The 17,947-nt window shown below is 38.2% G+C and overlaps 1 protein-coding gene and 1 long non-coding RNA gene across 3 annotated transcripts in view; one reads left to right on the top strand and one right to left on the bottom strand.

Annotated features, from left to right (window-relative positions):
• LOC125243069 overlaps positions 1-17,947 on the bottom strand; it is an 84,820-nt gene that overhangs the window by 60,349 nt on the left and 6,524 nt on the right. The gene's annotated exons all lie outside the window — the stretch shown is intronic.
• LOC125243065 lies at positions 4,645-12,343 on the top strand. Of its 2 annotated transcripts, XM_048152346.1 has the most exons (6): positions 4,645-5,926; positions 6,927-7,256; positions 7,338-7,658; positions 10,582-10,758; positions 11,627-11,674; positions 11,763-12,343. In XM_048152346.1, the coding sequence occupies exons 1-6, from the start codon at positions 5,854-5,856 to the stop codon at positions 11,801-11,803; spliced, it is 990 nt and encodes a 329-aa protein (XP_048008303.1). In that variant the 5' UTR covers positions 4,645-5,853; the 3' UTR covers positions 11,804-12,343. The 2 variants fall into 2 exon arrangements, with proteins under 2 accessions (XP_048008303.1, XP_048008302.1); XM_048152345.1 differs by lacking the exon at positions 4,645-5,926 and having other exon boundaries at positions 6,638-7,256.

Genomic DNA, 17,947 nt, shown 5'->3' with positions numbered 1-17,947 from the left:
GAAACATGCAAGTATCTTCTGTTGGTTCCGAAGGGCAGTACTAAATGAAAAACAATGATATTTAAACAAAATAAGAAAAATTGTGACATCTTCATCCTGTTCAAAAGTTTTCACACCCCGACTCTTAATGCATCGTGTTTCCTTCTGGAGCATCAGTGAATGTTTGAACCTTTTTTAATAGTTGAGTTTGAGTCCCTCAGTTGTCCTCAGTATGAAAACACAGATCTCAAAATCCTACAGTCACTACTGGAAAGGGTTCAAATATGCAAAAATGCTTGAAAACTGATGAATCTGCAGGAGCTGGAGGATTTTTCAGAAGAACAGAGCTCAGTTTAACTGCTCAGGACAAACAAGAGACTCATGAACAACCATCACAAAACAAAAAAACAGTCATAGATCATCAGGTAACCACACACAGTATTGAGAATCAATGGTTCACATACTTATGGATGGGGTTATTTTAATAAATTCAGCTATTGTTTTGTCTTGTGAACTAAATGCAAACATCTTTTATGTAAAATATCTTATTCAGGATAGTACTATTTATTTTATTAAAATAATTCTCATTTTCACAGATTCTGCAAGGGGTTCACATACTTTTTCATGCCACTGTACATGTTCATAAATAATGTGAATAATGCATAATGCATAATTAATTCTAAAGTTAAGATCATGGTTACTAGTAATTACTCAAGTATTACCAAATCCTTCAGAAGGAATTACTAACTACTTGGATCAGTATTCTAAAGTGAAAAGCATGATATCTCCTTAAAGGTGCTCTAAGTGATCCTGGGTGGAGTAACTTCCTGTTGACGTTCGAAGTGTTGTCAAACAAAACAGAGGCTAGCTAGACCCTCCCTCCTCCTCCTCCTCCTCCTCCTCCCCCTCCCCTCCGTGCTTCCTGAAACAGTCATGAACGCGCATTTAAAATCATTCTTGTTGGTTATTGGCTGGAGCATGTTTATTATGATTCGTGGTCCAGGCTGCACCAGTTTGTTTTTGTTGCGGTTTTCGGAGCTTGTGGCGACTACAGAGACCGCGTTTTTTTACAGTGTGTTCAGGGGACAGGCAGCTAGCGGATAGTGAGGAGATGTTTGCTGTATGTGACAAAAAATGTTTTGGCCTAAAAACGCGTGACATCACTTAGAGCACTTTTAATATTGACTGGTAAACTTTTCAGGTTTTTTTTTTTTTTGGGATAGTAATGACTCAAGTGTTACAACATCCTTCAGAATTACTAATTATTGGGATCAGTTTTTTAAAGTGACGATCATGGTAACCCACTAGTAGTGAGCATTTCACCATTTCATTTGATAAAACTATGTTCATGTCATATACACACGGTAACTCATAACTCGGAATGTTACATCAGAACTGAACTGACGAATTTGGATCTCGCCAGAGATCCTTCAATCACCTTCAAATGAAACTTAAAAGAGCCAATGGACACACCCTGCCTGCACAGCGGGTATATAAAGAAGCAATCGCACATTCACCTTTTCGCTTCAGAGCAGAGAGTTTGTGCTCTAAAGCAACCAGTCATCTTTGTGTGACTACGAGTGTGTTGAAGCTCTTCAGTGTTGGTGTGATGGCACATCAGCGGAGGTCGCTGCCTGCTTTTCTTGCATTTCCTGCTGCCACTGCAGCTTCACAGGAGAGGACTTTGCATGCTGCAGATTACAGATACAGTCTGTCAGTTGTGCTGCGACCTTCCCCTATGAGCTTCAGCACTTGAAAAGAGCATTATTTCACTAAAAGGGCAGCATGGGTGTGTCTTTGTAAAGACGTCATTTCACCTGTATGTTTCTGGATCCGGTCGCTGAGACTACTTTCTTTCAGTGTGTCGTGTGCCGTTGAGCTGTCAGTTGACACCATGGGTTGTCATGTGAAACCTGTATGACATTCAGCACTCTAAATGCGTGGTCAGTCGAGACTCGAGTACCTCAAATGAAGTGGAGTTCCCCCTGCTATGCCCCAACCTAGTTCCTCCTTCCGGGCGAGGACTACTTCAGCGAATACCCAGGGTGACCTGAAGATTACAGTGAGGTCTTCTCCCGCCAAGTACATCTCTGTGGGAACCCCACTCCTCTAGCGCATCGAAGGATGATGCTTCCAGATGGGAATGCTGGTGCTTCTCATGAAGGACCTAGCATTTCATTCAGGGCTCCGGCAGAGAATCAGATGTCGATCCCCAGGTGGACTGTGCCGTTGCGGTGCTTGCCTGCTAAGTGCTGCCACCTGGTGGTATCATCCGCAACTCCTGCCCAGCACCTTTAAGATAACAGCAGCTCCAGCTGCTATGGCTTATAGTGCTGCTGGACAGGCCACCTCTGCCCTGCATTCGATGGCCACCTGCAAGTCTACCAGGCCAAAGCACTCATGATCCACGAGGGTAGTTCTGAGCCAAGGTTGATGCAGGAACTGTGCACAATGTCTGACTGTGATAAAAGTCACAGTGCAGACCCTTGGCCAGACGATGTCCGCCTTGGTGGTCCAGAAGCGCCCCTGGCTAAACCTTGCAGAGGTGTGAGAGGTCGTCAAACTGCACTTTCTCGATGATCTCACAACGTGGCCTTTTCGGCGATGCTGTCAAGAACTGTGCCCAGCGGTTTTCTGCAGTCCAGAAGCAGGCTGGGGCTGTCAAGAGCGTGCCCCCCGACGTGTCACCAGACTGTCACGGGCTGCCCCTCAGTCTGCTCATCATCAAGGGTGTCCATCCCCTGTGGCAAAAATACAAAACAAAACTCAACTGCACGCCGAGCCCCCCCACAGGACGTTGACGCCACCTGTCTCGGCAGTTGATAAAACGTCACCCCTGAGATGAGCGACCCGGAGATGGAAGGAGCTGCACTTCCCCCGAAGGAGGGCCGGGTGGATAATCTTTGTTCTGCCACCGGCTTTACAGCTAGTGCAGTTAGAAGCTGTTTGCTCTATCTCTGGATCCCAAGAGGGCTGGAGCTCTGCCTTTTGGGTTGGGTCTCTGTGCTCCACCTCGGTGGCCCATTGCAGGTACGTCTGTGGTTCCTCTGGTCCCACTTCTTAGTAACCAAAAAAGGCAGTGGGTTACGACTAATCTTGGACCTGTGTGCCTTGAACCGGGCCCTTCACAAGCTCCTGTTCAAGATGTTAACACAGACATGCATTTTTGAACGTATTCGTCCTCGCGGTTGGTTAGCAGAGATCGACCAAAAGGATGCGTACTTTCATTTCTGGATTCTCCTCAGACACAGGCTGTTTCTACGCTTTGTGTTTGAGGGTCGAGCATATCAGTACAGAGTCCTCCCCTTCAGCCTTCCCTGTTACCTCATGTCTTCATGAAAGTTGTGGAGGCGGCCCTTGTTTCTATGAGAGACCATGGCGTTTGCATTCATACTGGGAGTCGCAAGCTCAGTTGTGCAAACACAGAGACCTGGTGCTTCAGCACCTCAGCCATCTGGGGCTTCTGTGCAGAGGATCTCATTTCTCTGTATGTTAGACTCGGTCAACAAGACCGCACATCTCTCAGTCGAGCATGTCCAGTCGATGCTGAATTGTCTGAATTCATTCAAGGGCAAGAATGCGGTTCCACTGAAACTGTTTCAGAGGCACCTGGGGCATATGGTATCCGCAAGCGCCGTGACTGCGACTGGATTGCTTCATATGAGACCACTTCAGCATTGGCTTCACGACCAATTCCCAAGATGGGCATAGCAACACAGTAAGCTTTTCCTATTTAAAGCTTGACTCTTCTGTAGTTACATCGTGTACTAAGACCAATGGAAAATGAAAAGTTGCGATTTTCAAGGCCGATATGGCTAGGAACTATACTTTCATTCCGGCGTAATAATCAAGGAACTTTGCTGCCATATTATGGGTGCAGTAGGCGCAATGATATTACACACTGTCTCTCACAACTGTCTCCATGGTTGCAAGGCACACTCCCTGTGCAAGCAGGGGGTCACAGGCGCTGCGTAATATCACTGCGCCTGCTGCACCCATGGTACGGCAGCAAAGTTCCTTGATTATTACGCCGGAATGAGAGTATAGTTCCTAGCCATATCGGCATAGAAAATCGTTTCCATTTTCGGTCAGTCTTAGTACGCGATGTAACTACAGAAGAGTTGAGTATTAAATAGGAAAAATATTGAAACTCTTTGGTCTTTTTTGAGCGAGATGCTAACGGTCTAATCAGATTCAATGAACTAGGCTAAGCTATGCTAAAACTGGTACCGGCAGACCTGGAGATCGGCTGAATGGATTCGAAAACAGTAAAACTCAACTGTTTAACTCTAGTTGAGTTGGAAAATGAGCCTATTTTCAAAAAAAGTGAAGTGTTCCTTTAAGAGAGAGTGATGGGAGATTAAAGGTATTAGTAGAAGGGAAAGGAATACATCAGTGAATAGTAGTCATGTAAATGAAAAATATGCATAGAAATATAAATTTGTCAATACAGTGTAGTATAGCAATAGCAACACAAAGAGAAATGTAATTAATAATCCAAAACATGCATTTATCCTAAATGTGTTCCTGTTTTAGAGTTCTTAGAGGTAAGAAAGAGAGAAATAAAGGCTTAGTATCAAGAAAGCTGTTATATTTTATTCTCTGCTTAGACTTCAGCTCTTTATAATACACTTAGTATTTTCTTATATTTACATTGCAGAAAAAGGCAAATAAGTTCCAGGTACGGACAAGTGAATCAGCACTATAAAAATGCATCAATGATGCTAAAATACAATTTATAACAACAACATAATCAAAATAAAGACATTTACAGTTCAGCTCCTTCATTTACCAACATTTCTATACAAACATTGAACAATACATGAATGAACACTGAAGAATAAGCTTCAAGTTCAATGCCGACTTACCTGTAGCAAATGTCATATAATAAAATAGCAGAGATTTTCTAAATCAGCTAAACTGAAATTCTGTCTTTTCTGTTATTTTTTTAATTTTATTTTTATTTTTTTGTGCAACAGCTGTATCTTTTTCAGATGAAACCAGTTTTTGTGTTAATTGTTGATTGCCGGGCTAAAAGACAAAACTCAGATCACTGACACTTCTTAATACCAAGCTGCCTTTTGGAGAGGAAGTACTTTAGTAGTTCATCTCCAATGTTTTTTGTTTGTTTGTTTGTTTAGTTTTATTTTATATTTTTTATGGTGTGCTAAATATTTACAGTTGTACTTGCATTTTGTACATACCATAGCTGATACATGTTATAGACAAACAGACAAATGGTACAATTAAGCACCGAAAACTAGATCAAATGTTTTTGTCCTTAAACAGGCAGTACTGCTACTGGACTGAACACACGGCTGAACCTTACAGCAACAGTAAACACCTCATAAACATTTTAAATATTCTCTGCCCTATGTTGAATTAATTATTTGCACTATTATATTGTTTTTATAATAACAAAATCATGTAGAAAACTGATTCAGTGACTTAAAATGCAAAATTGCACGTCATTGACATTTTGCATAGATCACATTTCCTACTTTGAAAGTTTGAAATTAATTGTGTGAATGTAAAAGCTCTTGTGGCTTGTCATTCAGTCATTCTGTAGTGAACTGTTTTAAACTGTTAATGCACTGGGGTTTTTGTTTTCAGTCTTCAAATTTCCAGCTTCTAAATCTTCTAATAGCAGCTTTCTAAAACAGCTGCTTTTAGAAAATTTAAAGTTTGGAAATATGACAGCTAAAAACTCCCCATCACAGACAAAATCTCACTGAAGGCCTCTAAATGAGCACGATTAGATTGTATTTACTTCCGTGATAGATTTAGAGTAACTGAAAAAACAACTCTGCTAGAGTGAAGTGATGTGGTCTTTGCTCATATAGAGTTCAGCTGTCCTGCAGTAAGCATCTGTATATGATGGGGAGTTTTCAGCCTTCAAATGTACAACTTCTATATCTTCTTATAGCAGCTTTATTAGATTACAACGGTAAGTGCCATTAAATGAAATCAAATTCCTTTAACCAACATACAAATGAGATAAATGCATAATAACAGTGTATTTTGGGCATGTAAATGTGGCATGGGTATGACATGCATATGATCAATATCAAGTCAGGTGTGTTTTATTTTTATTTATATAGCACTTTTCACAGTGGACATTGTTTCAAAGCATCTCAATAGAAAAATATTGCTGTAATAATACATTTCTTGTATAAAAATATGTAACAATTTCTTTTTTTCTTTTTTTTTAAATAAAGAAAATATGCAACTGAGCACACAATAAATGTTGGTGTGTTAGGGCTAAACTGCATTACTCAACCAATTAATTCTGATTACATTGGCAACATCACTAGTTGATTTGGTTCAAAAGGATTCCAGACATTACTTTTTGTAGAAAATGTATATAAAAGTAACACTTTACAATAAGGTTCTATTTGTTAACAATAGTTTACTACATGAATTAACATGAACTAACAATGAACAATACTTCTGAAGCATTTATTTATCGTAGTTAACTTTCATGTCAAAATTTACTAACAGATTCTTAAAATCAGAAGTTGTCCTGTATCTTTTATTTTTGTTTATTGGACCTGAGCGGATATGAACTAACAATGAACAGTTGTATTTTTTAACTAACATTAACATTAAATAAATACTTTAACAAATGTATTGCTCATTGTAAGCTGATGTACATTAATGCATTAACTAACATTAACAAATTGTACATTTTTGTAAAGTTCTTCCAAAATCTATTTATGAATTTTATATTTTTGTACACTGACTTTCAAAAGGATCTTTTCATCATAGTTCATCGGGTTGTGAATTTTTTTTCTTTTCTTTTTTTTTTTCCATTACGTAAAATGTATTAATACATTTAGAGGTAGAACCAGTTGGTAAACAGTATATGCTGTTTATTACTGTAAGCTCTGTGGTTTCCATGTCTCGGCTCTCTCAGTATGTCTCATTTAGCTCTTTTTTCCTTTTAGTGGCGACACAGAGACCCTGCAAGCAGGTCCATCGGTTGAACATGAACTATGTTCAGGGCGACAATATGTCTATTTCTTGCCTAACCACAACCCACCCGCTGGAGTCTCTGACAGTGAAACTACGCAGAACTGACCCGATTAAAGACATCCTAATGTATTCAGACACCTCTCCAGCATCAGAGCATCAGAGATGGTCTGTGAGAAATGATGCTGGAAATGTTACACTTGATCTGAAGAACATCAGTTTTCCTGATAACGGCCATTATGAATGTCAAGTCTACAAAGATTTGGACTGCCTTAATGCAACTCTTTTTAACCTGAGGGTCAGAGGTGAGTATGCCAATTCCTGAAATGATCAAATATAGTCTAATCCCCAAATCTATTGTAATAAATATGTTTCTCTGGTTTTAGAGTGTAAAACTTTGGATTCTGTTCATGCGACTCCCGGCTCTTTAGTGTTGCTGCCATGCTCTGAATATCCTCTACAGCACAATGCTGGACAAGTGACTTGGAAAATCATTATTGGTCACAAACCAACAAAAATAGATGAATACTGCCCTCCAAACAAGCCCTCAAACAGTACAGAGAGAGACATGAGGCCTCTGTGTGAGAGAGCGAGAATAATAGGGAATGGATCTCTGCTTATAAGGGATGCAGTAAACACTGATGGATCATGGTATCAGTGCAGAGTGAGTGAAAAAACCTGCTATGAGGTGAAGCTGGTGATGAAAGGTGGGTTTTCAATGTGGTATTTCTAACCCTAAAATCTCAATGCAGACTCTGACAGACATTCACAAGCTATGCTATTAAAATGTGAGATGTGGTAATGGGTTAATCAAAACCATTTTTGAATTACGATCATAAATATAGTGAAATATGCTTGGGTTAAGGTTTAGATTACAATTAAGTCATGTTGTGTTGATTATATCCTGTGGTTTAGTTTTGCCAACTTGGAATTATAAGGTTCTTTTAGACAGAACATTTTTGTTTTCTAAAAAAAAAAGTCCCAAAATGTACACAGCTTTAAATAAATCACAATGTAAATATGTTGTCATAGAATAAGAATGTGTGAATAACTCAATTCTGACAAAAGTGTCAGAACCTTGTAATTCCAAGGTGATGGTAATACAATATGTGAATGTTTAAACAAACTTGTAGAAGGTTAATGTTTTTCAATCAGCTTGAATATGTGGGTTAACATTTAGGGCCCTATAATACACCCAGCGCAACGCGACGCAAGGCGCAGCGCGAGTGTGTTTGCTAGTTTGCGTCCGGCGCCGTTCGCGTTTTCCCGTTCAGCGCCACGTCCTTAAATTAGTAAATGCATTTGCGCCAGTTAGTGCGCCCATGGGCGTGCTGGTCTAAAAAAGAGGTGTGTTCAGGCGCATTGCTATTTTAAGGAGCTGAAAATAGACTGCGCCATAGACCAACTCAAACCTGGTCTAAAGTCTAAAGTCAATGGCGCAATATTTTTTGTTAGAGCGCGGTGGTAGAAACTGCGCCTCTGGGCGCGTCCACAGCGCGCGTTGACTTTGCTTATTACACACAGGGATGCGCATCATACAAACATGCCAAATATTAAAAATAAAAGGATTACAGTGTAAAAGAATATTATTGTGTAGGCTACATAAATATAAAAATGTAATGATGAATAGTCATTGCGTGTATTAGAATTAGGCTACCTATTTTCAATTCAGCCTATTACTACTTATAATGATGAACGAAATTGGGTAATTAATTGAACAATCGTGCCAATACACACACATATATATTAACTGACTCATCGCGCGGAGCTATTTGAAAGCCTGCATCCAACGCAGACGACTGAAAGATTGACTGGACACTTAACAGGTAATTTCAGCAAAACATCACTCGTTGAACTCCTCAGTTGAATCGGTGTGTTTAATAAGTCAGTGTATTTTATAATGTTACGTATAATATATATATATAACTTCGCGCACGAGCAGATTGGTTTCTTCGCTTGAAAATTGTTCAGCTTTTCTGCCAACAAATTCCACCATGTAAATAGCAATCCGCCATGGCGCGAGCGCATCTCGCTCTTAAAGGGAATGGGAGATGACACTCTGATTGGTTTATTGAACGTTACGCCCATTACTCATTAAGAGAATAGGGACAACCCATTTAAAAAATGCGCCCCGGCGCACGGACCGTTTTTCCGTCGTTAAAATAGCAAAAGTGGATTTGGACACGCCCTGAGTGCACCGGCGCCGTGCGCTTTACACTTTGCGTTTAGATCGTTAAAATAGGGCCCTTAGTGTCTACATATATTATGAAATGTTAGATACATTTCGTACAGTAAAAATTGCATTCAGACCTTTTCATTTTTTTTCACATTTTGTTGTGTTGCGGCGTTATGCTTTAAATTCTTTCACTTATTCTTTCACTCAAAATTCTTCACTCCATACCCCATAATGTCAAAGCAAAATACAGATTTGATTAACACTTTATTTTGAAGGTCCCCTTTAGTCATTCTGTTGACTATAGGTAACATTGAACCTTCATCAACTAGCTCTCATTAGAGTATTAGTATTAGTAGACTGTCTGCTTAATATCTGGTAAGACTTTATTTTGATGGTTTCCCAACAGTCATTCTACTGACTAAAAGTAACTTTGCAAATACATAACAACTTATTCTACTAACCCTACCCCTATACCCTAAAAGTCTACTAATACTCAGCTAATACTCTAATGTTGATAAACATTATTTATAGTCAACAGAATGTCTTGAAGTGTAACCCAGATTTGATATAACTTTTCAAATGTATTAAAAAGGAAAAAACTGAAATATCACACTGACGTAACTATTTAGACCCTTTGCTATGACATTTGAAATATAGCTTAGGTGCAACCCATTTCTCTGTATCATCTTTGAGATATTTCTACACATTGATCAAATTCAATTGATTGGACATGTTTTTTTTTTGTATGTGAATGCTCTTTTACCACCTGACATGGAATCTCTTGTTTCTTTTCCCAAGTCTTCACTCAGGTCTCACCCATTTTTGCAAGGGATTGTAAACGTTTCTTCCTTTGATTCGCTTTTAATTATATTCGCATACTTTACTCTGGTGAAGTATAAAAACGCTGTAGGACAGATACCTATTTGCTTGCACGCCAAATTCTATTTAACACACTTTGTTCTTGTTACTATACTTGGTATGGTGTGTCAAGTTTATTTATATAGCGCATTTCACACAGTGATTTTAGTTTAGCTTTTTCTGGCAGCGCAAAATCAAACATAGCCTAAATGTATTGCCCCTGCAGAAAATAAAATCCCCTTTTTAGACCTTTTACAACAAGTGTCAGTTGCTTTGAAAATCAGGAGAAAACATGAAGATATTAGAAAAGAGATGGTCTCTTTCCTGCTTGTGTCCCAGATCTCTCTCTTTTACATAGATATCACAAAACATCATTATGGGGTATGGAGTATATTGATGTGAAAAAAGAGAGAAAAATTTAGCATAAGGCAACAAAATGTGGAGAAAAAAATGAAAAAACTTGAAATTGACAACACTTTACAAAATATCATTACTACAGGTAAGACAAGTGGCTAGACTGAATAGTGATTAAAAAAATAACCTAATAAAACTGAAACATATGATGATGTTAATTTAAGTTTATCTTTTTTTTCTAGGTGCTCCAACCTCAGCTAACATTTCTGTTGTTCAGACTGAAGGCAACAGTGCAGCAGTGACAACTGATCTGACAGCAGTAGTGATGGTCACAATAGTGTCTCTGTGTGTCCTCACAGCACTGATCATCTGTGGGATTCTTTATTTCAGAAAACGAAAGAAGAATATCAACAGCCAAAGTAAGTCCACAACTGAGGTCCTAAAAAGTTTAATATTGTTGAATTGTTCCATAACAGAATATTTCAAATCATAGTAATGGCATATTGGAAAGTAGAGATAAAGAGATTTTGTGTGTGTGTGTGTGTGTGTGTGTGTGTGTGTGTGTGTGTGTGTGTGTGTGTGTGTGTGTGTGTGTGTGTGTGTGTGTGTGTGATCACCAGAACATAATTGCATTGGTATATTGTAATATTTGTCATCTACTCTACTGACCAGTTTTTCAAACAAAAACCTGTCTCAGCTACAATGCAGTCTCTTTGGACTTTTGTTCATTTTGCAGATGTTTTCTTTTAAATGATTAAAATTTAATTGATATTGTACTGAATGTACAGTATAGGATTTTAATGTTTTAAAGGGATAGTTCACCCAAAAATGAAAATTCTGTCATTGTTTACACTGTAAACCCTAACGCTCAAAATACTTAATTCGTTTGAGTAGGACAAACTTAAATTAAACAAATTAGTTCAGTTAAATTAACTGTTATGAGTATTCAAAACTTTCTTTTACTTTTGAGTTCACAGCACTGACATATTTCAAGTAAACTAAACTGTTTTGCCCATGCTTTGCCCATGGCACTCGAAAGAAAAAGTAAATGCTAAAATCAAGTGTTATATAATGTTTTTTGGCAAGATTAATGGTAAGGGAGATTTAGTAGTGATTAATGTTTTGTTATGCTAATTTAGAAGAGTTGCTCATGGTGACCCTCATGCCATCGTGATGAGAGTTGGAAAGATGTTGGAAAGAAAGACACTTTACGTTACTGTAAGCTTTTTATGCTATATTATGGTAAAGTTGATCAGATGGTAAAAAACTTATTTTTGTATCTTGTAGCTGAATTGAACTGCAGGCATTCCACATATTATTCTGAAATTCCAGGAAGTAAGTGACATTCAAGTTAAGTCCTCACAAAATATGTACAATAAGTGTTTTTGCTTGAGTGTTTTTAATAAAAGTCTTTCTCTTGCAGGACTGGATGTCCCGTTGTATTCTGTAGTTCAACGTACATGAATCATGACCTCCTGTAGGTTACTACAACACAATAATCTTTAAACTGTAATTATATAATAAATAGAATAATCATGAAGTTAAATAATTCATTTCTGTCCTGAACTACACAAAACATGTTGATAATTAAGTTGGAATGAATCACATCAAATTAGTTTGGATTCATTGATGTGAAATATGCCAAATTTTAGATGAAATATGCCAAATGTAATACTGTACTGCTTGTCCTCTTCAGTCTGAATTTAATGACTAGCATAATTTTGTAAAACACATCACAAGATATGTTATACCTTGCACTGTCATTTTTGCATTGCTCAGTTTCACAGAATTTATTATCTCACTTCATAACATGGCCAAAAATATAAATGCAGTATGCATCTGCAAATGTGCATGATTCAAACAATACTTTTTTTCCTTTTTCTTTGACCAAATAATTTTTTTAACATTATCTCACAACAGTTGGTGTGAACTGCGAACAAGCGAAGCTCCTGCATGCAAACCAGATGACAATATAATGCTGTGAAATAAAACAGTTTTTAATGATTTTTTGTTTGTTTGTTTTTTACTCAGAGTGTAATGCATCTGGCAAATTTTTATAAATTATTTAGTATTACAATGAAAATGATTTTCCTATTTATCATTTTACTAAATAAAACCATTTCAATTTAAACACAATTTTATAACATTTAATAGGCATGGACAGCTAGAAGAACTTGTCGTATAGGGACTGCTATAAGCAGACTTCAATACATTCTGTAGTACTACAAGTCTGTAAAAATACAGCCCAATGTATTTTGTTAATATAAAGGATTTTTTCATTGCATTGTGAAATGTCCCAAAACATAACAGAAAACGTATTGCCGTTTATGAACATAAATGTTTATACATACATTAAGCACATCAAGTATGGTAAAAGATGCTGGGGAATGGTCTTTCTGAAAAACATTTATAGATTTATACAATGGTTCATTTCTGTTAAAAAAGAAACTTGATAAAAAGGCTGTGAAACATTTTTATACACACATTCATATGAGAGACACAAATGAAAACTGTTTTGTAGAATGACTATTACTCTTGATTAATATTTTTTTGCAATAACAGATTTAAACTTAGGGGTTTTCACCTAAAAATGGAAAACTTTTTAAACACTTATAGGTTAAACACCTATAGGCCTACACTGAACAACGCATGTGTGTAACATCACCGTTTTTACATATTTGAGTTTTTGTAGTTTAGACAGAGACAATAATGGTATCGTTTTCAAAACCTTGCACTTTGAAACCCATTTTCAAAAGTTTTTTAGTCCCCCAAAACGACATTGTCATGTAAATGAATGGCCAAAACTCGGCCATTCATTTACACCTAAATGCATCTTATGGGACATGTGCAGAATGCTACATGGTGGGTCTGTTCCTGTTCCGGAGCATGCAAACTTTTCTGACTTTAGTAGATAGCACCTAAAAACTAAAAAGTGAAAAAAGTCACGTGTCCAAGTCAAATTCAACCATTTCCATTACATCAAGCAACTCCCTTTACGCGGGGCTGACGGAGAGAGTAGGCTCAGTAATTTCACTATCATGTCCTACTTTACAGGAACAAAATTAAGAGGGAGTGAAGCAGCACTGACCCTGAGCCAGTCCTTACTGCTCAGACCTGAATCATTTCACATTAAAACACATCACGTTAGAGCATAAGGAAACTCCCAATACTCATCCATTACAATTTCAATTCAAGTAAGGGCGTAGATTTGGTTTCAACTTTGGGGGGATTGAACGTTGGTATGGTTGTATTGTATTGGGGGGGTTGTAATTGATGGCTTTGAATATTGGGGAGGTTACCTCCCCCCATCCTCCCACAAACTACGCCCCTGCAAGTAGGATTGTTTAAGAGAGAGAAAATAATGGTTGAGTATTTAATGCATTTTTATTTATTTTTTTCATATAAATAAGAGTTCATGTTTGGAATACAGAATTAATTTTAAAACAATTATGGCTGGTTTCCTGTGCTTTTTCTTAATGTGTTTGGTAAAGTGTTCTAAGTAAATATGTGTGTATTTATACAGTAATGCTCACTGAGGCCTGCAGAGGGCAGTGTGTGTCTCTTAAAATACTGGCTTGTCCAGACTGCTCACATCTCTAATAACCTCACTTGCAAATTATATTTTCTCAAATCAGCTTGCAGATACTGCTCATCCCATTAAGTCCATACTACAAGGTAAAGGACTAATGCTTCATTTGTGGACACAGTCGTATTTTAAAATAAATAATAGATACTGAAACTCCAGTCTTCTGGTTTCCACCCCTGAGCTTTAACTGCTTCACCACATCAACCCCAATTACAGTCTGGGGTTAAACTCTTTTCTGTCAATAAAATGTGGCAACAGCTTGTCACTTTGAGGCACCTGACATTTTCACAGGTGTGGCTTTGTTATTCATCTAAATTATTTGCACAATTAGATAATATATTCATTGTACCAAACTCATGTAACTTATTTATTTAGTCATTGCAAATTCTTGCAAAATAGTTTCATTTCCTACTTCCTCAGACTTTTCAAACAAACGTGAGAAGGTAAATGTCACACCAGGTTGCAAATAAAGGAGATGAATCGGCGGATATGCAGCAGTTTAAGTTTATTAACAAAAGAACTCAGAAACTAGAAACACAAACAGAACAATCATGTAAAATGTGACAAGAACTGACCAAAAACTGAAAGAAACACAGGGATTAAATAGACCATACAAACCAATCAACAAAAACAATCCACAGGTGTTTGACATAATGAATCAAAGAAAAACCAAGGAAAGTTTGGTTAAAAAAGATTTCGTTCAGACTGTCAGTCCAAATCCGATTTTCGTGCACATCCTATTGAAATCCGATCAGAATTAGAAAGTGTGAATGGAAAAAATCATGCGAAATGCAATTTTTACAAAAACATTTTGAGCTACATTCATATTTGAAATCCTAATCAAATCGCATTTCTTCAGCATTGCAAATTCCTTCAGTTTGACCGTTCTGATCGGATTTATGTTTTCATGCTTTATGTGACTTTCTCACACCACACAAAATGTAAACGTCAGACCCTGTTATAGGAAACATGCTAAAAGTCAATGCAGAAACGAGGCTGTGTTGTGCCAGATGAGCAGAAAATGACAATATAACGGAGATATGCTTTGAAACCGACGAAGACAACAGCACTGAATAAAGCCACGCATGCAGACTCCTACATTTCTGCTGCTGCCTCAGAAGACGCAGTAGTCCAGTGCAGCAGCTACACATTATCATGTTGTAAATAAGACAACATCTGTATTGCAAACCCCTCCATGTTGTGCTTGTTGTTGTTTTTGGTTTATACCAACTCAATGCCATTGCCATAGAAGATTTGGACTGACATTGTGAAATAGGCTAACTGAAACACAGGAAACTGAACATGTCAAAACACCCACCCAATCAGACATAAAAACACAGATCACACGTAACATCTTCAGAGGAGGGAGGGAGGGGGCTTTGGTGGGGGGCATAGGGCCAGCAAAGAACTTCCCCACTAGAAATGTTATGTTCCCAGAACATTCTCAGAATGTCCCCAATGGTGTTAAAGACGTTGCCTAGTACACATTCCCAGTACGTTCAGAGATGGTCACGATGTGGAGTTCTTTTAAAGTTTGGGGGATGTTATTTGGCTGACCTTCACAGAACATTCAGGACATTCTCTGAACGTTCAGGGATATACTTATATACTTACCATACTTTATTTGGAAATGTTCTCAGAACGTCCCTGCTGCCCTTGTCAAAAAATTTAATTGAAAATTAGAGCTAATGGACTAACAAAAATGGCTGTTCAAACAAAAACTAATTTTTCTTAAAAAAAAAAAAAACTCTTTACAGGTATTTCCTGGATTATTATGATGAAACCTTTTCTTTAAAATGAACTAATGTAACTGCAGTATCACTGCATCAGCAACTACAGTTACTGTCTTTAAATAAAGCAACATGCAGAACATCAGCGTTTCTGGATCATCACTGACTGAAGCACAGGCTCTACTCTTCAGCACAATGGTGACCTCTCAAAACTCAGATAACAGAAACAACATTAAACACTAATACATCTCTCAAGAGCTCAGCATCTTCTTATTATAAACTACTCTGACTTTATTTCTTTCAAAACTTTTTAATGAGGTGTTGATGTTTTATTAAAATGTATAAATGTCACTGCTATGGAGGTAAGCGCTTGCTTTAGTTGGGCTCCTGACCCTTGATGTTTTAACTTTAATTTTTCTACAATTGTTATAACTGTGTGTTTCTAAAGCACATTTGTTATAAATGTAAATGTGAGGTAAAAAAAATCTGATCAATTGGATTTGGTTGCTCATTTTCATCATACAGTGTGCTTAATCACTGATCTCTAAATATTGTATAATGCAAAATATTGTTTAATGCAAAACTAACAGTTAACACACTCAGTGTTTAGTCCCTGTAGAGAATCAGGACACTCCATGATGACTGGAGTGCAACGTTGCCTAAAAGTTCTCTAAAGGTCACGGAAATTCTGAACCTTTACAAAACATAAGGGACATTCCTAAAATGTCCTCTTTTGGTAGTGAAAGTGCTGCAGTTTAAGGTTCCCTTTCGAAAGGGAACTCGCTCTGCATTTGAAACACTATGGGGAAAAACCCTCTAGCCATTCAGATTTGTGTCGGGAGGAGGAAGAAACGAGAGTGAGATGGGCGATCAATTGTAAACACTGTTGTGTTTGTAATCGATCCCCCAGCTACATAGGGTGATTTATATCTACTTTCTCCTCTTCTTCTTTTACCTCCTGTATATATATAGTTTAAGGTTCCCTTTCAAAAGGGAACTCACGCTGCATTTGAAACGCTATGGGGAAAGACTATGTCTGAAAGCCAACTATCTAACAACTCCAATCCCTATTGGCCGGCGACAGTATACCGGAAGTATAAAGGAGCACCTGGAGAAACAGTCAGTATCTTTTCATCTTTCGGGTCTGTTCTGTCTGATCGCGACTAAGTCGACTCCGGTAAGGGATTCAATATATGCCTTACAAACGTTCAAGAGAGTGTGTTCATCCGTGTCCCAAGTTTTGACACTTGATATACACATTTCTGGGCGTTTTCTGTCTGGAGAGGAGCACGTAGACAGTGCTTCAGGGCGCTGTCTGTGTGTTTGTCTGTTATTTACTGTGAGCGTCTCCCTGTTGGGATGCTCTGTTCTCATTTCAGCACTCTTCTCGAGGGAAGAGGTGTCCGCATCTGTGCCTGATGATTCTAATGATGGGCTGACGAGGGTGAGTTGGATGATGACATCCATGTTTGACGTCATCGTGTCTGACAGCGAGCGCTCCTCTGGCTGCTATGAATATGTGGGGCTGCTTGTTTTTTTGGGACGCACTTTTCGGCAGGCTGCAGCTGCCATGAGGGTGCATTAAGAAAGGGGCCGCGCGCAGACAGCTCGTCACAGCGTGTCTGTGAAAGCTGCAGCTTCCATAAACTTTCCTTTCCTCCTTGATGTGCGCGTTTGAGATTGGGAGGACAGGGAAAAACCCTCTAGACGTTCAGATATGTGTCTGATCCCAGACAGACGGGAGGAGGAAGAAGCAAAAGTGAGATGGGCGATCGATTGTAAACACCGTTGTTTATAATCGATCCCCCAGCAACATAGGGTGATTTATATCTACTCTTTCCTCTTCTTCTTTCACCTCCTGTATATATATGTGTGTGTGTGTGTGTATGTGTATATATATATATATATATATATATGCATGTATATATATATTTTGTAGAAAAGTAGGGGTTTTTTGGGGGCAAACTTTCAAACTGCAGTTGAAAGGTTGGCTAGAATGATCTATTGTGCAGGCCAAAATGGCCACCTGTTGTTGTTTAGAACAGCTTCACATCTTTACACGCTAGTTCGTCTTTGTCACTCACATACATAAACTTATAAACACTCGGGACAGTTCAACATTCACAAACAATGTAGAAAACAATATATGAACAGACTGTTACTCACTTTATCTGCACGCACACAACTTTAGCAAGGTATAAATCGCTACAGTACAAGCTAGCATCCGTCCGCTTTCCCGATCGATATGACTCAGCTCAGTGGGTGGGACCGCTGATCTGCACGTCCTGTACG

The sequence above is a fragment of the Megalobrama amblycephala genome, linkage group LG13 (assembly GCF_018812025.1).
Source record: "Megalobrama amblycephala isolate DHTTF-2021 linkage group LG13, ASM1881202v1, whole genome shotgun sequence".
NCBI lineage: Eukaryota > Metazoa > Chordata > Actinopteri > Cypriniformes > Xenocyprididae > Megalobrama > Megalobrama amblycephala.
Note: the sequence above shows the minus strand (reverse complement) of the source record. Positions and strands in the feature narration are given on the sequence as shown.